The 24,128-nt window shown below is 32.3% G+C and overlaps 3 protein-coding genes, 1 long non-coding RNA gene and 1 pseudogene across 5 annotated transcripts; 1 reads left to right on the top strand and 4 right to left on the bottom strand.

Moving 5' to 3' along the window:
• The first annotated feature begins 3,896 nt into the window (after positions 1–3,896).
• LOC105770929 (OVARIAN TUMOR DOMAIN-containing deubiquitinating enzyme 9) lies at positions 3,897–10,773 on the top strand. The gene is made up of 11 exons (XM_012592300.2): positions 3,897–4,062; positions 5,034–5,416; positions 5,497–5,732; positions 6,302–6,375; positions 6,871–6,925; positions 7,721–7,795; positions 7,913–7,986; positions 8,080–8,128; positions 8,984–9,068; positions 9,743–9,799; positions 10,313–10,773. Exons 2-11 carry the CDS (start codon positions 5,101–5,103, stop codon positions 10,360–10,362), a joined length of 1,071 nt encoding a protein of 356 aa, XP_012447754.1. The 5' UTR covers positions 3,897–4,062; positions 5,034–5,100; the 3' UTR covers positions 10,363–10,773.
• Positions 10,774–11,613: 840 nt separating this feature from the next.
• LOC105770930 (thioredoxin-like 3-2, chloroplastic) lies at positions 11,614–15,709 on the bottom strand. 2 transcript variants are annotated; one of them, XM_012592303.2, is made up of 5 exons: positions 15,224–15,695; positions 14,192–14,266; positions 12,843–12,909; positions 12,158–12,175; positions 11,614–11,824 (listed from the first exon to the last, which is right to left on the bottom strand). In XM_012592303.2, the coding sequence occupies exons 1-5, from the start codon at positions 15,568–15,570 to the stop codon at positions 11,720–11,722; spliced, it is 612 nt and encodes a 203-aa protein (XP_012447757.1). In that variant the 5' UTR covers positions 15,571–15,695; the 3' UTR covers positions 11,614–11,719. The 2 variants fall into 2 exon arrangements, with proteins under 2 accessions (XP_012447757.1, XP_012447758.1); XM_012592304.2 differs by lacking the exon at positions 12,158–12,175 and having other exon boundaries at positions 15,224–15,709.
• Positions 15,710–15,927: 218 nt separating this feature from the next.
• On the bottom strand, positions 15,928–17,041 carry LOC105766948 (uncharacterized). Its single transcript, XR_008195912.1, has 3 exons — positions 16,723–17,041; positions 16,575–16,631; positions 15,928–16,457 (listed from the first exon to the last, which is right to left on the bottom strand). It is a non-coding gene; the product is annotated as an uncharacterized LOC105766948 (long non-coding RNA).
• A 563-nt stretch (positions 17,042–17,604) lies between these two features.
• On the bottom strand, positions 17,605–23,475 carry LOC128032026 (putative disease resistance RPP13-like protein 1; annotated as a pseudogene).
• On the bottom strand, positions 20,362–21,498 carry LOC128041028 (putative disease resistance RPP13-like protein 1). The gene is made up of 2 exons (XM_052630312.1): positions 21,204–21,498; positions 20,362–21,056 (listed from the first exon to the last, which is right to left on the bottom strand). Exons 1-2 carry the CDS (start codon positions 21,496–21,498, stop codon positions 20,362–20,364), a joined length of 990 nt encoding a protein of 329 aa, XP_052486272.1.
• Positions 23,476–24,128: the final 653 nt, after the last annotated feature.

Genomic DNA, 24,128 nt, shown 5'->3' with positions numbered 1-24,128 from the left:
TTCTCTTTGTTCAGTTTGAATGGTATTTAGATCAAGATAGTTAGTACTGTATTGATAGATATTATTTTTCTGCTGGTATTGATGCACCGTTTTAGATTTATTCTTATTTTTGAAGAACTTTATATATATATATATATATATATATATATATATATATATATAATATTTACAAATATCCATCTGTTTTGATGCACCGTTTTAGATTTATTCTTATTTTTGAAGAACTTTATATATATATATATATAATATTTACAAATATCAAAATTAAATAAATCTTAAATATAAAATTCATGACATTTTAAAATTTTGGTTGAAGAGACAAAATATTTTTAAAATATTGGTGGCATGGGTAAAAATATCATCATTTATAAATTTTACAATAAAAAATTCATCAATTATATAAAATATTATTTAATAAATTTGACAAATACAATTCATCATCTAAAATAAAAATAAAAATATTCTATAAATTAAATAATAATGTCATCTCAGCTATACATATAATCTATCCACAAACCCAAAATAAACAATAAAAATAAAAATAAAATTATTTTTGGTACAAATAAATAATAAATAATAAAAAATAAAATTAAAATTAAATATATTTTAAAATTATCTTTTTACTAATCTGTACATTATATTTTGATCATTACGAACAAAATAAATTGAGACAAAATTTTTCCAACAAAAATTTCCAAATTTGAAGTTTCTAATTTGATTTTCTTTTGACAAAATTGTCTGATTTTGACCTTTCCTTTTTATTTTGGACAGAATTCCCTGATTTTGACTTGTAACAATAGTGAAGCCAGTAAGGAGTCCACAGCTAGATTTGCATATATCATCTCTGATAAGCTAAAAAAGTATGGAATGCATTTGTTTGAAGCTTGGGAATTTTCAACCTTCACTCCTAAGTTTCCCTTCTATTGACATGGAAGCAAATGGCAAACAAGACATGGACCCATTTTCATTATCGCTTGACAATCCTCCTCTCTCTCTCTCTCTATATTATATAAAATGGTGGAATACAAATACCTTCAAATTCTCTCTCTCTCTATACGTATAATAAGGAAGAAGGGAATAAGACAAGAATTAAGTAGGAAGTTGTTGGCAATGGCATGTTGTTTGTTGCATTTTATTTGCCCATTACCTAATATTTAACGTATTTTTAGTTTTCAGCCTTCTCTTTTTTATTGTTTTCCTTCGGATTGCATTAGGTTTGTCTACTAAATTTTCTATTTTAGATTTTATCTCCTAAGTTTGAAAATCTCCTCTTTTTTTTTTATAATTTAAAATATATTAAAATGCTACACAACTTTTAGGTTTAATGCACAAATTTACTACCTGAAATATATCATTTTTATCACTTTAGTTCTTAAACTTTTTTTGGGCTCAATTCAATCCTTAATGTTATTAAGCGTTCCTGATTCAATTCTTTGGATGATAAAACCCAACGATTAAAATATTTAGTCGCTGCCATGTGCATATAATGACACCATTGTGACATCTTCATTTCAAAAACTTTAAAAATCTTTTAAAATTACAAAATACAAAATATATAAAATATAAAATTACTAAAATTAGAAAAATGTTTTAAAATTTTACAAACAACATTTACTAGAGCTTGAACATGAGATCATTATCTCTTTGAATGATACCACTTATGATAATTGTTTTATAATTCAATGATCGGAGTTTATAATTGGTAGATTTTTAAGATGATCAATTTGGATAATTCTTTTTCAAAATATTTAAATAATAATTTTAATTATCCAATAACAATTTTACTATTTTTAATAATATTTTACAATTTCTAATAATTTTATAAATTTTTAAAATTTTAAACAATTATGTTTTTTATAGTTTTATTCATATTGTTTATAATTATTTTGTATTTTTTATATTTTTAAAGAGTTTTTATGTTTTTTTCAAATGATGATGTCATTACAACACCAATACATGCCGATGACAATTTATGGTTGATTGGATATCCTAACCAGTTTTCCTCAAATGTGCAGTGGACTAACAATAAAACTTTAAGGATCAAAGTGAAAAAGCAAATATATTTTATAGACTAAAATGTGCATTAAGCCAAATTTTATACTTATATTTATATTTTATGATTAAATTTAAATAAAAATTATTAATTAAATAATAATTCCAACATAATCGGATTTTACTTAAAAATATCAAGGCTCATATTCATTTTAATTAAACCTATCAAATTATTCAAATTTAAAATGTCATGTTGAAATTTACTCCTATTAGATTGCCGATATGTTTATATACTACTGTATAACTATTATCTACTAATTGTTGATTTTGCTATTAAATACATTAAAATAACACTTCAACATATTTAATAATTATTTTTATTTAATATTTTAAAATTTATAGTGAAATTTTTTTAAAAATAAGTTTTTATACAATTATTAGATTATTTATAAATTCTTAAATCAAGCTCAAATAAACTGCTTTAAAATTCTAAATTACTACATATATCAATTGAGTTAATATTCAATTAACAATCATTATAACTATATAACAGTATCATTATTACATTAAGATACTCACATTAAAATATAGATTTCTCGAAAATTAAAATAAAAGAAAAATATTAAAATGTTTTTCTTGATTTTTTATTAAATGTTTATTTTTATCTATAATCTCATAAGAAGAAAAATATTTTTAAGCACACTCAAATCCATATTCTCTTAATTGTTGTATTAACAATAATGCCATTTGAGCTAAAGCTCAAGAAACTAATATCTTTGTTTTTCAAAATAGTCGAATTCTAGAGGTGTCCATGGGCGACGGCCCACCCGAAATATGGGAGGGTTCGGGTAAAAATATAGGCTCGAAATATGGGTTTGGGAAAAAACGAGGCCCGTTTAGAAAACAGGCCGGGCCTCGGGCACCACTTTTTTGGCCCGGGCCCGGCCCGAATATAATAAATATATATTTTTTATTTTTATTTTTTAATTTTAAAATATTTTTAAAATACTTTTATTTTTATTTTATTTTTAAAAATTTTTTTTTGGTGTTTATTAAAAAATGGGCCGGGCTCGGGCTTAGGATTTTTTTCCCGGGCCGGGCCTGGACAAAATTTCAGGCCCATATTTCGGGCTGGGTCGGGCCCGGGCCTAGGAGGCTAGCCAAATTTTTTCTAGGCCCAGTCCGAACTGGCTCGACCCATGGACACCTCTATCGAATTCTGCTATTAGACCATGTACTCTGCATAACTTGTAGATTTGTTCATATACTTTAATTTGATCAAATTTAGTTTCTGTATTTTTTTGAATTGGTTAATTTCATTTCATATACTCTTTTGAATTTTTAGTTCTAAGTTCTAATCAGACGGTAGTAGTTGAATCCATTCAACTAAATTCTACTATTGCTACTCTATTATATGTAGTTATAAATTCAGTCCATACTCTTCAATTTGATAAGTTTTAGTCATTATATTTCTTGAATTTCAATATTTTAATTTTAATGCAAATAACAATTGTCAATTTTATTACCATGTTTAAATTTTGAGTAATATTTATAAAAACAAGTTGACATGACATGGCATTATTTATGATAATAAATTTATTATATCAAATTTTAAAAATAATGTAACTTAATTCAATGAATTTAATAAATACCATTTATTTTTAATGAATTTAATAAATATAATTTATTTAGAGCTAAAATTTAAAATTCGAAAAATAAAAAATTAAAAATAATTAAATTAAAATAAAATACAAAATCCTCAACTTATATATAATACAGTGAGTAATATCAAAATTTACGTTGTTAAATTTATTTATATTTGCTGTCTACAACATATTAACTTTGGATTTGAGTTCTTCAACCAAAAAAAAAAAAACTTGGGATTTGAGTTTGCTTGATTAATAATTATTTTATCAATTATTTTTTGATCGATATAAAAAAGAAATCGTTAATAAAATAATAAGTCGGAGGGATGTCGGGTCGATATAAGTATAAAAGGTCTTAGCTTTTGCTTCGGCTTCTCCTCCATGCTTACGTTTCTCTTCATTCGCTTCTATCATTTTATTTCAGGTATTTTTTAATTATTTACTTATCTTTTTTTTTTCAGATTAAATTTCATTTCGTTTTTTTATTTCAAGATCCTATTTTTAATCCCCAATTTCACCATTTTTTTTCTGATTCTTTGTTAATTCATTGTTCAATTCCTTTTTTTTCTTCTTTTTAAAAATTATCCCTTAAAGTTTCTGATATTGGAAGTTTTCGTAAATTTGATGGAAACCTAGAACATTAAATGAGTTTTTGTTGGAATGAGAAAAGAAAGATTGAAGCTTGGAACCTTTGAAGCATGCTATATTTAGAGATATGTAGGCAAAACTAATGGTATTTAATTTAATAATCTGTTAAAAGAATCGAATCTAGAAGGATATTAGAAAATATGGTGGGATTGATTTGTCTCTTTTAATTGTAGAACTTGTAGTATAAGGATGTGAGGAAAAGAATGATTAATGAGACTGTGAGAAATGAAAAGAATCTAAATCCAAAATCTCTTATTTGGAAAAAAATATATTTATATATATTAATTAGATTATATTGTAATTTCAACATTGTGATACTATTGAAATGGAGACATAAATCTGGACTTAATAATTCATTAATTATTATTAAAGTGTAATTCATCACAATTCTTATTCGAATGAGATTAAAATAGTCAAATATAAAGACATGATGAAAAGATTAAATGTTGAGATTAAGATTTATTGTATACATTAATTTTCACTGGTTCTCTTTTAAGAATTTAGAGTTTGGAGTTCCGAAATTGGTTTTGTGTTTTTATTTCTTTAGGGTTTTTTGTTCTTGCACGAAATGATTGCTTTTTCTGGATTTAGGTTATTTGTGCTTCTCGAGTCTATGTTAAGAAATTACTAAGTTAGTTTCTTTGGACATTTTGCATTTGTTATTATTGTTATTGTTATTATTATTTGGGATGGTTTATATTATCATGTGCTAATTATGATTAATTTACTTTATGTTATTGTCTGCAGAATTTCTTTTGGGGAGTATACAAATTCAGTTAGGAAAGTGGACGCTGCTCTCTTATAAGTTTTAATAATGCTTACGTGTGATATAGATCCTGATGTTGTTCGATGGGGTCTCCAAGACCTACAAGTTTGTGTATTTAGCCACTCTGGTGCCAGTGGAAGTGTAACTCAGTATGAAAAAGACAGTAGTCAAACTGGGTATATTAGAGAGGGTTATCATGAACCTGAACTTGTAAATGTAGAGAATGATGCGGTTATTGCACATGCGCTTCAAGAGGAACTTTCACGAGTTGCTGCTGCAGAGGCATCCGGATTTAACAATCCTAACCAAGATTCCATTCTTGCTCAAGATTGGGTTGGCCTTACAGGAAGGCGACATAGTCCTGGTAGTGGAACTTCTGAAGTTGCCATTCTGACTCAATTATTATATTGGCTTTTATTAATGTAAAAGTGTTGAATTGTGTAGATAATGAAGATGACCAAAAAACCATAGATGATAACCAGGGACACGGAAATGAAGTTAATCAGGGGAAGTGCGATTTAGATGATTCTATCCTAAGTAGATGTGAACAAGGTGGCACCTCTAGCATGGGTGACAAAATTTCTCTTGGTGAAGATATGTTGCGTATTGATATAATAGATCAGTCATCTGATCTTGATGGTCAAGTAGAGAAGAGGTTGAATGACATGGTTGCTATTCCTGTGAGTACAAGTCTTGGAAAGTTGTGTTATTTATTAGGATTTGAAGGATTTTCTTGTTATTTTTTAACTGAAGTTCCACTGCATGGTAGTGGAAGCATCACTTGCCACATAATTTGCTTTCAATATCTAGTTGATTTTATCTTTATCATAATTTTGATGAAGTCATTGTGTTTTTAGTTAGGATTTGCCTATGTTTCTTTTTCTCCCTACGCATTGAAAAAAAAGTATGTGCTTAACATGTTCAATTTAATTGATCAGTGTAATTTTTTGCGAATTTATTACCAAACTTTCTGATGAACGTCATGAAATTTAGTTGAGTTGGTTTATGCTTTTGGTACACAATACTTTGGGAATGGAAAGATTTCTGTTTATCACATGCTGAATTTAACTCCTTTGATATATTTTCTTCACATCAATTTAGCATTAGTAGTGTTTAGTAAGTTGGCACTGCTTGAGGTGTTTCAAGGTTTGCCACTACCTTATATGGATGTGATTTCTTGACCTTTAACCCAATAACAATGAGTTGGATGAGAATTGACATTGCTAATTTGGTGATTTGCACTGTGCAGCATGTACCTAAAATTAATGGAGTAATACCATCAGTTGATGAAGAGACATCTGACCATCAAAGGCTGCTTGATAGGTTTGGCTTTAAATTTTCCTTTATATAGCTAATGGCATCTTGGTCTATTTTTTTTATTCTGTTATTTTGTGGCAATTAACTTTATCACCCTAGTTCTCCACTGGTGGAAAGGGGGGGGGGGCTTTGCACCTTATTCCTTTTTCCTTTTTCAAAGTACAGTGATAGATTACTTGTTTAGGAGTTTTTTCTTGTAAATTTGTAAAATATTTGAACTCTTGTATTGGGATCCATTTTGGTAAAGTAATTGCTCTTTTTTCCCTGGGATCCATTTTGGTAAAGTAATTGCTTTTTTTTCCCTTTCCTCAACCGTTTTTCAACGGTATCTTTAGCCAAAAATATTATCTGATTGAGTTGTTTTACCAAAATGCATCTCCACTTCTCCTTTTTCTTAAAAGAAATACTTTTGCAGTAATGTTATTTGGTTATGTTCTTCCTTCTTGTGAATGTTTGATTTTAATAGCATTTTAAATTTAGGACTAATTATTTTATCATCAGGTTGCAGTTGTATGGTCTGGTTGAGAATAAGGTTCAAGGTGATGGTAACTGTCAGGTTGGTTTTTACTTTATTTCTCTAATAAAAAGATACGTCATATGCACAAGTATTTTCTCTTCTGAATTTGTGAGATATAGATACTAACACATTGGTTGGAAGCGGCATTAATTAGGCATAAACACATTGGACGAAGGTACTATTGAAAAAGTTTTGTGCTAATACCATGAATGTGTTGAGACACTTTACTGTTTATAATCTTCATGGTAGTTCTATAGTGTCTGCATAGTATTATTTCAGGATGGTGGAAATCATGTCTTCTAGCAATCACTTTGCTGTTCACAAGTTAGTGGACAGTATTCTAATGCCAACAGTTTGACCCTGAATTTGTACAGACTTCTAAAATAATGAAAATGGGGAAACATCATTTTCGTTTGTCTTCCTCTGATTCTTTTCTACAAGGTTGAAGAGTTCTGTATGTTTCTTTGAATCCTTGACAATATCTATGGTGGTTCTTCTGGTTTTTAGTTACTGAGAATTTAGATCATACATCTAACAAACTAGAACACATGGAAACATATATGTGTGTGTGCATGCGCGCATATAACTAGAGGAATCAGTTTACAGTTCTTGGTTTCATTTGGTTTGTCTGTAATTCCCAATTGAAATTATATGCCCTTTTACCAATTTTAGTTATGAAATAGTGATACATTGTTTAGGGCCTATTTCTCAATTCTGTGATTAATGCTTATCTTTTACAAAAATGAAGTTGTTGACCACAGAGCCTCACTTGTAATTTTCATTAGACCTCTTTGTCAGTTCATTAACTAACTTCTCTTATTTTACATGTTCCAGTTTCGTTCTTTATCAGATCAACTTTACCGTTCTCAAGATCACCACAAGTTTGTGAGGCAGCAAGTTGTTTACCAGGTTGGTTGGCCTTTTTGTAAGTTCCACTTTAGACAGCTAATTTTGTTCTTTGGTGTATAGTTCAATTTGTTGGTCTTATGCTCTTTTTTTCCCCTCATGATATGTCGATTTCATTAGCTTAAATCAAATTCAGAGATGTATGAGGGTTATGTTCCAATGGCTTATGGTGACTATTTGAAGAAAATGAACAAGTAAAAAATTTCTTTTCAGTGCTATTTTATTACTTAAAAAACTTTCTATGAATACTTTCATGCTTATTATTGTTATTTATATTGATGAAGCAGGAATGGTGAATGGGGTGATCACGTTACATTGCAAGCAGCTGCAGATTTGGTATGCCATTGACCAAACTCTTAAATTTCTAACATGATTGTACTTTAATTCTGTACCCCAGTTTGTTGAGCTGCAAGAGTTTGAATGTAGACCATTACTTTTGTACAACTGTAGGGCTTAAACTTTGCTAGTATATGAAACTGAATTGTCCTTTTACATTATTTTTTATGAAATATTTACAATTTCAGTTCTATATGCATGTTTAGGTTCTGACAGAAGTATTAACATGTAGCTTTACCTGTGCTGGTGAACTTTGTTACCATAATGAGTTTTATGCTTTCCAATGGTTGGAAAGTTATCTGAGGGCAATGTTTTGTTCATATTGCCTAAAAACATGGAAGTGGTCCCAAATTTGTGGATATGCTGCTCTAAGTTTTCATTTTTCTTGAAATGCCCTGTCCAACCTCCAAGGACTCTCCAAATACATGGGATCTTGGAAAAAAATGAACATGAGTCTGACACATACCCATGTTAGACATACACTTTATAATCAATGTAAAACTCATTTCAATTTGTTAGATTTTAAGGCTATTAGGATTGGGTGATAATATAGCTCATAGTGTAATAATATTTTTTTATCAATCAATTTCAAGTTCTATTTTAGAAAATAACGGAGGATTGAGTTTTTTTTTTTTTTTTCCGAGGCATTTACTAATTGTGAAGTGAAATAGTTAGGTTCATGCATGGGATGCTTGACAAGTTTCTATGAAGAGTGATTCTTACAGATATATATATATAAATAAAATTAAGACTTAACATTTCATATCTCGCATCATTTTTGCAATAGCATGTTTTGCTTATTCTGATTTGGACCATTTAATAGATAACTAATGTAAACTTTCTGTATAATTGCAGTATGGCGTAAAGATATTTGTATTAACTTCATTCAAGGATACATGTTACATTGAGATCCTTCCACATGATCAAAAGTCTGAACGAAGTAAGATCTTGATGCTTATATCCTTTTCTTTTTCTTGGGTCTAATATTGGAGAAGTAGCAATAATATTTGATCACATTACTTATAGGTAAGATGTTCAGGTATATCATTAGATTTTAAAGTTTCAAAGCCGAACTCAAGTTGCAATTCTTGTTAAATGCACATACAAATACAAAACTAAAAAACCCAAAATTCAGATGTGTGAAAGAAAAGTATACCCATACTTTCTAAGCCTGTGAACGTTGTAGGCTGTTGAAATCTTGGATGCTCTTGATCTTTGCATAGAATTAATTTTATGTAGTTTATGTTTCCCAATTATTGAGAAGTGGATGAAGTTCTGATGTGGTTAGAGTTTTGCAAGACTTTCATTCTCATATCAGTTATCACGGTCCAAATTGATCATCAATTTGCATTCCCCCCCCCCCGGCCCCTTGAATTTGTATAAAATATGTTTTCGACTTTTCTGCAGTTGCTGGAAAGTACCATGTAGTTTTTGTAGATATTTCTGCCATTAGATTAGATGGAGATTAGCTGGTTATGGAACTCTGCACCTTGCCGAATTAAATTACATAATGCTATATTTCTCTAATATGGTTGTTCTGGATATTTTGATGTCATGTACTTGATTTGATACTTGCTTCAATTTTGCTTGTTTATAATTTGTGATTTTTTGCAGTTATTTTCTTGAGTTTCTGGGCTGAGGTGCACTACAATTCAATTTGTCCTGAAGAAGGTAAACAGTAAACACACCAACATACATTTGTTCAAAATCAGTTGCGATTCTTAATTTAAACTTAATATATAGATGAAAACTGAAAACATAACCCTGAAAATTTTTGATAATTTTGGTGAATCCTTGGAGTCAACATCATAACATGAATCTGGTATAAAAAGAAAAAACAACCTAATTCAACACCTTTTAGAAGCGAACATGGGCTTTTTGTTTCTCCAAATAGACTTATGCAATGTTGTCCAGACTCTTCATATTTTGAGATATCCATGTCTGACTTATGTCCGACATATTTATAATCTGAGTGCTGGGCATAAACCTCCAAATATATTGAAACCCTTCCAAAAAAGTGAGCATACCTGTACCAATACTCATATTCAAGATTCATCTGGGTCCCAATAACATAGGACTTATTTTCCAATTACAAATTCGTTCTTTGTCTTTGGACAATATCATGTTGTACTGAATTGTGATGCATATTTGTATTGACACAAATGTTGCTTTTTTTACATCCAGAACTGCTGATGTTAGAGAGTAAGAAAAAGAAGAAATGGTGGATGCTTTGAAGCTAAGAGAACGGCTGATCTGGGTGGCCATAAATTTAACTCTAAACCTCTTTTCAAAGGACCCTTTTATCTTTGGTCTCTTTCAAAGTGTTGGTTTCCCTTGGAGAAAGGTACCTCAATTCTTTCCTTGTACATGCAAATATATATATACATACATATATATATGACCTTTCCAGACCCATTTATTCCATTATTTTCTAATTTTTCAAATTGGTGATAGGCTAGTAGTTTAATAGCATCCTGATTGTAAGTTTGTAGTGATTCTTTCTATTTATTCATTTATTTATTTTTACTAGTATTTGAGTTTGAGGAATGTTAACGTATTTTGGAGATGAACACGACATGTTTAATATTATGAAAATTTTGTAAAGATAATGTTTATATTTTATGAGGATTTTTATCGATTTTAAACCAGGTTTTAAATGATTGTAATGTTCAACCAGAAAAATACATCATGAGCATCGCCTTTATTATATATCATTAACGAAATAGTCAGCTACCTTACATACATGTAGATTGTATATTTGGCATTGACAATGAATCCATGACTAGGCCTTCATTTGTAGGGAGTTTAAAATTTTTGTCGGCGATGTGTACGCTTTTGATAAAACAAAAATACCATACCATCTTCCGTTCGAGATTTTAATTTCTTTGTCTTAAAATTCCACATGACAACATGTTCATAACTGCATATGTATGGTTTTAACTTTCTGAGCACGTGTATCGTAACTTTTGCTGCCCATTTAGTATGCTTCTTTTTAATCCTAATCCTAAATCGGTATCAACTAATTTAAAGTCCTTTTTCTATCAAAATTTTAATGCATTTCGATTGTTTAGTCTCTTTTGGTCAATATTGGCCTCTATCAATATATCTTGGTTGATACTAGATTCGATATTTAGACAATTTTTGTTTTTCAAAATTATATTTTTAATTAATTAATAATTTTAAAATTTATATTTGATTTATATGCATGTAATTGAAGTCTATTTGCATTTTTATATATTATACACATTGATAAACCAAAAATATTACAACGGAAAACATTGATACCGATACGTACTAGTACAAAAACAGAACACAATGGAAACCTGTATACTGCTTTTGCTAGAACAAAAAATTTCAAAGGCGAATCTGCAGATTTTTAAGTCTCTGAGGTATACGTAACAGCGGAAGGGTTTAGTATTGCATCCTTATAATCAATTCATGGCATTATATTTGAAGACATTAAAAGAGAAATAAATTGAAGTATATGATCAAAATTTTTCCCATGTTACTCGGATTCAGAAATGAGTATCAGATAAGGTATGTAACCAATACGGGTAGAATCAATTTTTCTTTAAAAAAAAGTGCTATCATTCATGCAGTACATTCGTTTTCGATCATTTGGCGTACTTCATTAACAACCAAATATGCTTTGTGGCCACCAATCACCTCAGCCTGTTTCTTGCCATCTCTCCATAACTGTAATAAACACCATTATTAGGTTAAAAACCAATGTATCCAAGACTGCAAGCAAATCAAACTATCTTAAAGTTCAGCTGAATGTTGCTTTGCTAAAGTGCCAAGGCGGATCTTTAGGAAAATAAATGTGACCTGAATTCGGGTGCAATGTCAGATACATGTATGTATCTGAGAAGAGTATGTTCAATTTTCGTTTCGAGTTTTTTATGTATTTGGAGGGCTTTTGTAAGGTCATATCCTCGTACCTGTATCCATATATGTGCTGGACACGGGTTTTTCGATAACATAGAAATCAAGGTAGAAATTATGATTTACCAAGGAATTGATACTAACCTGTATCGTTGGCATTTTCTGCAGAGTTGTTGATGAATCGAAACATGCATAAAGGAATAATCAGTTCAGTCTAATCATAATTTCATAATTTTTGTTAATAAAACGAATCATGCATGTATTAGAAGAGATCCTTTGAACTCATAGTGGGTAAGTGTTGAAACACGAAAATGCCATGAACATTCAAGGGTATGATCGCTGTCTTCGTAACATGAGTTTTCAAATGTTAGATGCTTTTCTATCTCTGTTTAAGAGCTCATATAAAAACGGTTGTAGGCTATATCATTCGGACTTGGGTGTGAATGTTGGGTACATGTATGTATTATATAGGTGTGTGCAGTTTCTTCTAAGTTTTTCCATGTATTTTAGGGGTCCTTGTTGAATCATATCCCATCTATATCCAGAAATGAGACGAGCATTACAAAGGAAAAAATGAAGTCAGAGTAATAGAGGTTGTAGGATACATGACTTTAGAATCTAATGTTATTCTACCCAAAGGATTGAAGAACAAGTTTGGCAACTGTGATTTTCAAGATTACAGGCAACTGCTTTTTTGTATTGTTACATTACGCCAAAGATTTGAGTGATTTATCGGTGTTTTAACTACAGAAAACATAGTTGTATTGACAACAGACAGTTCAAAACATAATTATTAAGCTGACAGACGTCAGAGTTATGTGACACTTACAGTGACTCCAGCCCGAGCAACAAGGTTGTGCGGAACAGTATTGACATCTACACAGTAAAATCGCAATCTGCAAGAACCATTCGAAAGGAGATTAATGTCCTTAATCACCAAGCTAGCTTGTTCGATTTCATACATGAACAACTTCAGACAAGAAACAAAATCTACATGATAAGGACTATTTTTTATACATATGAGATTGCAGAATTCCGGTATAAATTTTAGCCATTGGATCATCTGGGGATGTAGAAGCAACAAACAAAAGGAAAATTGAAAAAAAGAAGAAGAAGGAACTGATGAATTGAAGCATTTAAGTAGCCTAGAAAATACTGCAAAATTCAGAGGCAACAGCATGCAACAAATTCGTATATCAAAAGTTTAAACTTCAAAGTTAGGCACTACGAGATTCCCACTCTGCTCCTTGTACTTTAGTGGGAGAGACATCTCCGGATTAATCAACAAGCCAGAAAGATGGACTAATTGCAAGCTTTTGCGGACTATCTAAGGAGAAAGAGGATCAGTTCATGGCCTGACGTTCCACATGAAGGAAGCAATGCAAAGCTGTACTTAAACAAGTCAAAGGCTCACAATCTGAACCCTTAATTTATATGAATCTGGATATGTTGTTGCTCAACTCCATCATCTATCATATGTGGTAACAAGGATTAGAAGAATTAAGCCGTGTGAATGAACATCATGAGATCAAGAGATGCTGAATTCCTCCAAATTAGTTGCAAACTAAGGATGAACTTTTTCGTTTGCTAGTTCTCTGGAACAATTAGAAAGCAACTTGTTTCACTAAATGAGTCGAGAGAGACCCTGGTCCAAATGAATGGTCAGAAAAGATTCGGCTCCCCTAACTAACTTCAAATTAAAGCCAGAACAGGGAGATTTAAATACTTATACAAGATACTGCTTATGAATTTAGCAAGGAGATGGATGAAGTTGATCAAGGTATTTATCAGCTTTTGCCAAAAATCTACAAGTATACTCCTTTTTACAGGTAAGTTAATAATTATACATCCAAATACATGTGCAGGAACAAAATAGTAACTATACCTAAATCTATGTTACTCAAACTTGGGGGTAAGTGTCGGATATAAAATGTCCTATATGGATATGTTCAGCATTTTTCTAGGTTTTTCCACATACTTGGAGGGTTTTTAGAATGTCCTTGGAGAGATATATCCCCATATCCATGTTTGAATGTACATCGGACATAGATATTTCATGAAAAATAGAGTTCAAGTAACATACACCAAAATGATTTGAGAAACAAGGAAGCTACACTAGGTTCGTTGCGATAGATCAGATTAATAGTGTTTGCTGATTTAAAATGGAATTTAGCTGACCTTGGATGGAAATCAGCTGCCAACTTTTCCAATTTTGGTTTCAAATATATACACTTTCTGCACCAGCTTGCCATCCTACAAGTTCAAATCACTTTCTTTTATGATCAAACTCGATACATTAATAAGAAAATTAAGTGCTAAAATATTTTGATCTGCATTCTGCAAAGAGGAGAAGCTTTTTGTACATTAATTCAACTCAACATTCTGTATTGGTAGTTTTCAAGGTAACAATTAAGCTTTGAAACAATAATACCTTCCTACACTGTTCCAACTCTTTATCTTTCTTAAATTATCTGTTTTTAACACCCATATTTGACACCTATGGATATTGGTATGGGGTATGAGCCAACAAGGATCTTCAAATACATGGAAAAAACTTGAAGCATAAAGAAAGTTGAACATATAACTGTATCTAACGTTCACACTGAGTCCAAGTTAACGTATTCTTCACCTAGGTGTAGGTAACATCATAGATGAGACTACTTGGTTTTCAGTCTCATCTACATTAGGCCACGTTACCAGGACAGGAATGGCAGAATATCTCCAACTTTAATCTATTTTTTATGTTACTCGGACTGGAGTGCAAGTGTCCAATAAGGGTATGTGTAGTTGTACTATGTATCTATATTCAACTTTTTAATGTTCTTCTATGTATTTTAAGGATCACAGGGCAATTAAAAAATGAAGGGTGCGAGCAATCTAGTTATTTCCCCTTCACTTTCTTTGTAAACAAACCACATAATGTTGATCAATCTCATTAAATGGGAAAAATCCATGTTTGGAACTGGAGATACCATAAGTTTAAATATGGCGGATGAAGTTTAAGGGTTGGGAAAAGATTTATCTAAATACTCACATTAAATGGGAATAAGAATTGATTTAATGAATAAATCAGATTCTCAACAAAAACTTTCAAGCATCGACATTTTCCTGGGAAAATTTAACTTTCTCCGATTCAACAAACAATAAAAAGTAGACAAATCAAAACAAACCCAAGAAACCATATTATAAACAACCCAGAAATATACATACCACAGTATAATCAAAGACTCCTCAAGTTGTTGAGCTTCTGCAATGACTCTATCGAACTGACTCTCACTGCAAATTTGCTGTAATTCAACTGTCAATGGCGCATCATCCAACTCCTCCAATTGCCCTTCTTCTCTCCAAGCACTAAAGATCCCAAAGTTCCCTCCAAACCCATTAATTTTCTCATCAAAACCCAATATTTTTCTCTTCAAACAAAACCCAAAGCTTGAACAAGGGATTTTTTTCGAGAAGGATACTGAGAAACAAGGTAAACAGTCTCCAGAAGAATTGGAATTTATTAGAGTTTTAAGAGATGGAGAGAAGCTTAAGGTGAATGATTGAGAAGTCATTGCAAGAAAGGAATTGTTGGTTTTATTTGTGAATCTATAAAATTTAAAACCCTGTTTCAGGATTTTTCAGGAAATAATATTTTAGACAGGCTTTAGAGGTCGTGGGGTCCTATGTTAGATTGGGCAGACATTAATCAACATTGAATTGCACTGTTTTTCTGCTGTCAGATTGGGCTTTTCTTTTGTCTGTTTCTGTTGGAGAGAAGCTGTTTTTATCCGTATAAATATATTCTTCAATATTCTTCAAATAAATGAAGAAAAAACCCCCAAACTTGAATATATTGATATAATACATACAACAAATCCACATCCGAGACTGGGCATTTCAGTCTGGAAATGTAGATGTATGTTATGGTTTCGTATGTTCTTAAAAGCTCCAACTATGTCAACTACTTTTTGGAGACTAATTTAGGCATAAGCTTACAAGAAATTAACAATTAAACAGGGAATGAAATTGCTAGCAAAATTCTGTATATGGAATAAGAACCCAGAATCGACATCTGAAATTCAATCACATTAGCAAATCAGTTTCAAACTCTGCAATACAATGTGTTCGAAATGGACTTTCTTCCACCTTTTTTCTTGATTGAGCATGTATTCATATCTGACGCTTACATTTGAGTCCGAATAAAATAGCTCTTTAATGTTCGAAAATGACTTGCTTGGCACTGGCATGGTCTTTTGAAGGTGGATGGTGATTGTTATGAACCTCGGACAGTTCCGAAAAGAACAATCTTCGAATCATAAACCAATGTGAAGAGTTAACAATATAAGATCATCCTCCATGTTGCTTTCACAATCCAAAAATTCGACCAACTTGTTACAAAGACATTCAACCCCCTGCTGAAGCCAGTAGAAGACCAGTTGACATTTTCATGGTGCAAAACCTTTAAGACAAAGCAAACTTTCATGTTAGATCCAATACGGAACTCAAATAAATAGTACTAATACACTAAATTTGCATCGATGTCTTCAATCACCAGGAAGCAAGTGATGAGACATACCTCAAATCTAAGTTGCTTCCGTTCTTCAAGAAACGATGTCCAACATTAGATGCATATCTGTACACAAATACGGGAATATGGTCTTCAACGATTCTCTAAATATATGAAAATCTGAGGAAAATAATAGAGCATACCCGTGTCAGACTACCTGTATTCACAGTTTCATACTTGAGCCCAAGTGATATAGGTAGTGTGAACATGTAAGCATTTGAAAGAGAAAAGACCTGAAACTTTGAGACCAAGTTCATCAATCTCTCCCAACCTAAAGGCCAGTTCTTCATTGCTTAAAAAAAACACTTCTGACTCTAAAAACACTTTTAGAAGAAAAGTTGTGCAAAACAAACTGCTTTTGGTTGAAATTTTTAGCTTCTCCTTTTCAGGAGTGCTTTTCAAAAGCATTCTTGAAGAGGAGAGGCTAAAAATTTTAGCTTTTCCTCTCCCAAAAGCACTTTTAGTGCTTAATTACTTTTTCATCCCTCCAATAACATAGTACTTTTTTTTCTTGGTGCTTAATTACAAATATGTTAAAATCATTAATTAAAAATAAAATAATATTTTTTAAAATACTAATTAAAAATATTTAATGGTTATATTTAAATATTCAAAATATAGTTTATATATTCTAATTAAATTTTATAAATAATTAATATTTATTGCTTAAAAATATTTAAAATTTATATTTTATATATTAAAATATTAACAACAAGTTATAATAATTTTTTTATATTCTTACTAAAATATAATAATGTTAACTAATTTAAATATTATTTAAATTCATATTTGTTACTTGATAATAACATGTTTAAATGAACATTTCAAAAGTACTCTTGAAAAGCACTTTTCCACAGCACTTTTCAAAAGCATTGCCAAACTATCTAAATTTTGCATTTTGTTTCCTCTATTGAGAAAATGGGCAAATTAGTCTTTACACGTTAGGTTAGAGAGAAAATGCATCATATGAATTTAGGGACTAATTTGCATTTTTTGAATAAAGGGGGAAAAATGCACAACTCAACCTTTGTATACCATATGAATTCAAAAGGAAAAACCATAATATCATATTTCACGTAAAGAAAGAGAATAATGTTAGGAGTTAACAAAGGGGTGATTGTGAATGAGAAGACCATGTTATGATGTATGATAATCAATTATTGACAGATAAAATTTCTAATCCACTATAAAAGTTGAAACAAAGGACTTCAACTTTTTAGTTTAGAACACTACAAGAAACGCATTGATAGAAAGTCGTCAGAAAGATTCCAAGAAATTTGAGGTTGATGCCTGTCATGATTGTGGATCAGAGTAGCTAACACAAGATTGCTGAAAGGAAAAAGAATATGCATCAGATAAGCATTTCAATATCTGTTTTCATGCATTCTGTTGGATATGTTGGCATTTTCCTGTGTGTTGCATGCCTGGAAACTAACTGCAGTTCTTCTTGTTATTGACCTTTTATAGTGTTTGAAAATCCGAGGAACCGTTGATGTACTGGTTTCAAAGCTTCTTTATCAGCTCAAGAACACAATGCACAACCATTGAAGATCATTGATTGCAGGTCTTCCATTTCGCAAACGACTCTGCTTCTTAATTATGGAAACTAATGAGAGAAGCATCAATATTTATTATCTCAACCATACAAAGTTCAAGCTAACCTAGCAATGCATACAAGGTTGACAAAAACAAGAAATGGTTTAAAATTGGTGAAGAAAAAGTGCTCTTAATTGACATACACAAAATGTATTGCATGAAAATTACCAAATTGAATCAGGTAGCTAGCTATCCATATCTTTATGGGCATGATGATTCTGAGCAAAATCTCGACCTTTTCACCTTGTGCATATGCGAAATAGTCCCTCAAAATGCAGTCAGATCAGATTCCATGAACTCCAATTTACAGAAAGCTGGGAATGGAAATTAACCCACAAATCACCCACATTTATGATCCCAACTTCCATCAACTTATTCATTTCTTAAGTTTCTGATCTAATTCTGTTGAAAATAAGGAAAAAGTACTTTTGTAACGAAAGCAAAGGAATCAAGAAATAAATTAGAGAAGAAAAAGAAGGGATGAGGGTTAATGAAAATGAATGGAATACCTGCGGCAGGACATTTGTTTTCTCAGTCACTCCCCCTTCTATATAATGAGTTGACCGTCAATTCAAATAAAGGGAGGTGGGAAATGTTGGGCCAGTCTTTACCTTTCTCCTTTTCACAACGTTCCTTCAGCAATGGACATCTCCTAATTTACAAACGAGAAAGAGAGGGAGGGAGCAGGTTTGGCGGCATGGAGTGGAGGTTGGGACAGTCTGAGATATACAAATTGCAAAAGGAGGTGAGGCGTTGAAACCCCTTATACTTCAAACTCTTTAGATTTGGAAGATCAGAGATCCTGAGAGATATAAGTGAAGAGGGAGGCAGATGTTCATCTGGAAAACACTCCATCTCTATTTCTGAATATGGGGAATTTGAGGTTGATGGCATGATTGCGGATCATGGTAGCTAACACAAGATTGTCAGAAGAAATTTGAGCCTGGTGTCTGTTAAGAGCGTGTTCAAAAACATTTAAGAGAAATAAAATAAGGTGCGAGTAAACATGGGCAGTAGTTGAAAGCCAATATGATTCAACTAAAAACCCCTTTACATTTTACAACCAAGTTTAAGCTCATTCACGCAAAGCTGCGATTGGAAATTATCCAATCACCCACATTTATGATCCCAACTTCCCTTAAGAGCATAATAATAATAACCTTAATTACCTTTGGATTCTAAGATGATCCAATTAATGTCCAAACAAAAAACCTTCATTTGAATGACAATCATGCAAATCAAAACAAGTTCCCTTAAACATATTGTGCAGATCTAATTCTATTTTAAAAAAAAGAAGAAGCAAAAATACATTTGTCATGAAAGTAAAAAATGAACCGAAATACCTGCGTCAGAACATTTGTTTTCTCAGTCACTGCCCCTTCTATATAATGACCTCATAATCAATTACAAAGACAGGGTTGTGGGAAATGTTGGGCCAACCTTTACCTTTACCTTTTTCACAATGTTCCTTCAGCAAAGGACATTCACTAATGTACAAATGAGAAAGAGAGGGAGGGAGCATGTTTGGCGACATGGATTGGAGCTTGGGACAACTTCCGATCCACAAATAAGAAAGAGAGCGTGGAAGCATGTTGGGGGCATGGATTGGAGGTTGGGACAATTCGAAATCCACAATTGGCAAAGAGAGGTGAGGTGTTGAAACCCCTTATACTCCAAACTCTTTAGATTTTGAAGAACAGCGATATGGAGAGATGTAATCGAAGAGGGAAACAGATGTTCATCTGGAAAACACTCCATTTCTACATCTGAATCCAGGATTGTGAAAGATGTAAGAGAAGGGAGTGTGTGCAAACTCCATTCCCTTTTCTTAATCAAGCTCTCAATTAGTTTATCACTGTGTCCGATTGTAATTTCTGTTAATTTGGAGGGCAAACTCTCTTTTGGAACCCACTCTATTTCTGGACAATCAGTTATTGTCAAATACACAAGGATGGAAAGACGGAGTGCATTTGCTCTGGCAATGACTTTAGACTTTTGCAACGGAAAAGTCGAAGTTGGGTCAAATTGGTGAAAGATAATCCATCTTCAATTTGAAAAGATATCAAATTTTGGCACCTCCATATATACAAAGAATTCAGACATGTTAGATGCTGGTGGTGAGAGCCCTCTGAAGCAACAATAATAAACTTCAAGTCTTTACATCTCCCAATATTAACATGCTTTACCATAGGAAACGATCCTAATGGGAAAGATTCCAGTCCATGACATTTCCAACTGTTTTTATATCCAAGGATTCAAGGGATGTATACAAGAAGATATTGGAATAATCCAAGTTTTCACATGAATTGATGCTAAATCCCTTCAGCGTGATGGGCACCCTAACTTCAGGAAGGGATTTAATTTCTGAACACTTCCACAAACATAACTTTTCAAGAAGTGTGCATCGTTGCAACATTTGTTCCAATACGGAATCATCCATATTCGAATCTCTAATGTCCAACTCCCGAAGCCCACAAGCCAATGGCTCCAACTGCAATGCTTTGTATTTCTGTAACTCAAGTTCCAAAATGCTTGGTGCCGTTGGAAGCAAGCCTCCAAGCTTCTCACAATCTACAATCTTCAGTTTCTTTAAACGAGGGAGGTGTTTGGGAAGAGACTTAGTTAGTTTTGGACAATCTCTAATGCATAGCTCTTGTAGAAGAGGGAAAGCTTCATCACTCCAACAATACCATTCCTCCCACTCGGCCATATTCTTAAAGCTTAGCATTTCAATAGATTGAAATGGTTTAGTTGAAGCATGTCCATTCCCGTAGAACTCATCACCAACTAGTAACACTCCACTCAAACCGGAAATGGAGAGAGATTTCAAAGATGATAATTGGCTAAGCGGTGGTAAGGATATGAAAAATTTACAATCATGTAACCCCAAAGATACTATATTTGAGAAGGAAGAATGCCCCACCCATCCCGAAATTGAAAGTCTTCCACGTAGATGCTAGAGCTTTCCCAACTCATTAATGCTTGATCCAGTTTGACAGCTTAAAACAAAATCTGTTACTATTCGAAGATTTTTCAACCTACCCATTCCTTCTGGCATCCTTGCTAACTTTGTTCCCTTGATATCAAGATATAGCATGTTGATCAATCTCTCCAAGTCTCTCGGCAACTCATCAAGGTCGTTGCATCCACGCAATTTTAATGCTTGCAAATTATACAATGTACACAAAGAGTTTGGCAACATTTTAATTCTAGTTCTTGAGAGATTCAAATTTCGTAGATGCTTCAAATTACCAATGTCTTCTGGCAAATTCTTGATATTTGTATACTCAGCCAATGAAGGCACTCGTAAGCTTGATTTCACCATCAAATCATGCATTAGCACATCACTGACAAATGAGCAGTACTAGACTGACTTTGTATTTAAGAAAGTACGTAGACCCTTTGCTTTAGCCAAACTCTGAAATTTTTGTCGCACATCATATTCTTCTTGGACATTAGACAAATGACAGGTCCTTTCGGTTATTACACAAGAACCACCTCCACTACCTTCCAATCAGCAAATGAACTCTCCGGTTACAGATTTAGCCAAGTCACTAATTAGATCATGCATGACAAAAGAAGATTTCTTTTTTTTTCAGATTGTTGAAATAATGACCTCAATCTTAAATCTTTGAAGTACTCGGTACCCCGTTCTTCCAGATCTCCATTGTCTTTGGGAAGCTCTAAAAGACCTTCAGCCACCCATAATTGAATAAGTTCTTCCTTTTCAAATTCGTAATCTTTAGGGAAAATTGAACAATAAGCAAAACATCGCTTCAAATGGGAAGGAAGATAATGGTAACTCAAAGTTAACGCTGGAAGAATATTAGTTGCATCATTTGGAATGTCCCAAAAATTGCTATGTAAAATTTTCTTCCACTCACCAGCATCTGGTTTGCAACGCAGAAGGCCTCCAAGAGCTTTTGCAGCCAAAGGGAGACCGCCACATCTTTTAACAATTGCTTCCCCGATTGCCATCAGATCTGGATGCTTGGTGGGGCTTGAACCATCAAATGCATGCTTTGCAAAAAACTTCTAACAACCATCATCTGATAACACATCTAAACGATAAGTTGGAACGTTCCTCATGATTGTTGCAGCGTTTTCATCACATGTTGTTACAATAATCTTGCTATTCTTGGCCCCAGAAGTGAAGGGACTTGCAAGCTCTTTCCAATGAAAATAATTCTTGTTCCAAACATCATCCAAAATGATTAGATATGTCTTTCCCGACAGTTGCTCTTTGAGTTTAAGTTGAAGCCGTTTTAAGTTCTGGTTTCCATCACAGCTACATTTGATCTCTTCAAGAATGGTTTTGGTTACCTTGAAAGCATCAAATTCCTCTGAAATACACTCCCATGCTTTGCGGTCAAACCATTTATCCACTCTGGGGTCGTTGTAATTGGGCAAGGGTGGTTTTGCCTAGCCCACCCATACCCACAATGGGGACCACAGCTATCTGATTTTCAGACAGATTTTGAGGATCCAACAACTTCATTATTTCTTCTTTTTCATCATCTCTGCCATAAACATCAGACTCGTCCACCAAAGAAGTTGCAGACGTTCTTTGAAATGCCTTTTCTCCTTTATAGTTTTCTTTCAGACCCAGAATCTGTTTTTGGATGAGTAGGTAGTCTAGTCTCCCACGGATCCCCTCCAGCTTGGACTACATCCCATCTTTGAAAGGATTGGAAGAAGAGAAAAAGCTACTAACCTTCTTCATAGCAGTAGTTTGATATTGAGGTTCGATCTTGTTCCGAAGAGCTTCAGTAGAGATCTAGTCCAGGAGGTCCTCGGCATCATAAACAGAATCTTTGAGCTCATCAGTCCAACTTTTGACACTTGGGTTGGTAATCTGCTTATTTTCAGCATCATCCAACACTGCTTTCACCGACATCAAGGTTGGCTTCAGTTTCTTCAGCAGCACAGGTTCAAGTTTCTTTCCTTTGATAAGCCTCAGAACATCTCCAGAAACAATCCTATCAAGCAGCACCTCAATGGACGCAGAGAGAAAAGCTTCACCCACCATAGACTTTTTTTTTTTTTTTGCAAAGAAAGGTTTAAAAGAAGATGAAGAGGAAGTAATTGCAAATAATGGAAAAGAAGAGTGCGTAAACGCAAAGAGAAGAAAGTTGCAGAGATGAAGGATTTGAAACAGAAGAAAGTAAGTGAAAGTGAAAGCAAATAGAAAAGACTGAGAGTAAGAGTGAAAATATGAGACGAAGATGAGAGGGGGAATGCTTTAACTTGAAATACTTTAATTTCAATAAAGATGAAAGGACTTCATCACCGCTAACGGGACTTGTAAAATGACCTGCGATCCAATTTACATGAAATTTAAGATGAATCTCTATATTTAAATTCTTTTTCTTCATAACCTCAACTTTTATAATATTATTAGTTTAATTTTGATTAAAATGTTTAACATCCTGAAAATTCTTTGTTAAATTTATTTTTTATTGCATAATTATCGAGTGAATCCTTTTTCTAATTTCAAGATACCACGACATTAAACTTAAAAGAAGAATTTTAATGGTATTAAGCACTAAACTTAAATTTTAAATTTAAAAATAAAAAATAAATTTTGAATATATAAATATTAGGATAAATTTTAAATGTATAAAGAATACAAAAACTTGGTCGGATGAAAGAATACAAAATTTAAAACTCTCTCTATATATATTGGTAAAAGAATGAAAAATTACATAGAAATGTTCATAAATAGAATGTGAAGAATATTTTCGCTAATCATATTAATATTTTTTTACTTTTCACATCTATTATTCGAAGTTTATGAATGTGGAGAATATAAAGTAAAAGAAAGAGTAGGGTTAGCCTGACTTCACTTTAAATTAAGAAAAGAAAGTTAATAGTGTGTTTTACTTGCTTTCGGTGTTAAAGCTATGAATTTATTTGACTTTGTTTCTATATGTTTGATTGATCATTTAATTCATAAATTAATGAAAA

The sequence above is a fragment of the Gossypium raimondii genome, chromosome 5 (assembly GCF_025698545.1).
Source record: "Gossypium raimondii isolate GPD5lz chromosome 5, ASM2569854v1, whole genome shotgun sequence".
Classification (NCBI taxonomy): domain Eukaryota; kingdom Viridiplantae; phylum Streptophyta; class Magnoliopsida; order Malvales; family Malvaceae; genus Gossypium; species Gossypium raimondii.
Note: the sequence above shows the minus strand (reverse complement) of the source record. Positions and strands in the feature narration are given on the sequence as shown.

What these genes read in the sequence shown, in the direction of transcription:
- LOC128041028 (XM_052630312.1), bottom strand. Translation starts at nt 21,498, where the DNA reads ATGCATGATTTGATGGTGAAATCAAGCTTACGAGTGCCTTCATTGGCT. An exon ending in AAGGATGCCAGAAGGAATGG is followed by an intron (nt 21,057 to 21,203) that starts GTAGGTTGAAAA and finishes TCTCAAATATAG; the next exon opens with TATCTTTGGGGTTACATGAT.
- LOC105770929 (XM_012592300.2), top strand. Translation starts at nt 5,101, where the DNA reads ATGCTTACGTGTGATATAGATCCTGATGTTGTTCGATGGGGTCTCCAA. An exon ending in ATGACATGGTTGCTATTCCT is followed by an intron (nt 5,733 to 6,301) that starts GTGAGTACAAGT and finishes TGCACTGTGCAG; the next exon opens with CATGTACCTAAAATTAATGG. An exon ending in TTCAATTTGTCCTGAAGAAG is followed by an intron (nt 9,800 to 10,312) that starts GTAAACAGTAAA and finishes TTTTACATCCAG; the next exon opens with AACTGCTGATGTTAGAGAGT.
- LOC105770930 (XM_012592303.2), bottom strand. Translation starts at nt 15,570, where the DNA reads ATGACTTCTCAATCATTCACCTTAAGCTTCTCTCCATCTCTTAAAACT. An exon ending in GAGTCTTTGATTATACTGTG is followed by an intron (nt 14,267 to 15,223) that starts GTATGTATATTT and finishes TTGAACTTGTAG; the next exon opens with GATGGCAAGCTGGTGCAGAA. An exon ending in GCAGCTGATTTCCATCCAAG is followed by an intron (nt 12,910 to 14,191) that starts GTCAGCTAAATT and finishes TGGTTCTTGCAG; the next exon opens with ATTGCGATTTTACTGTGTAG.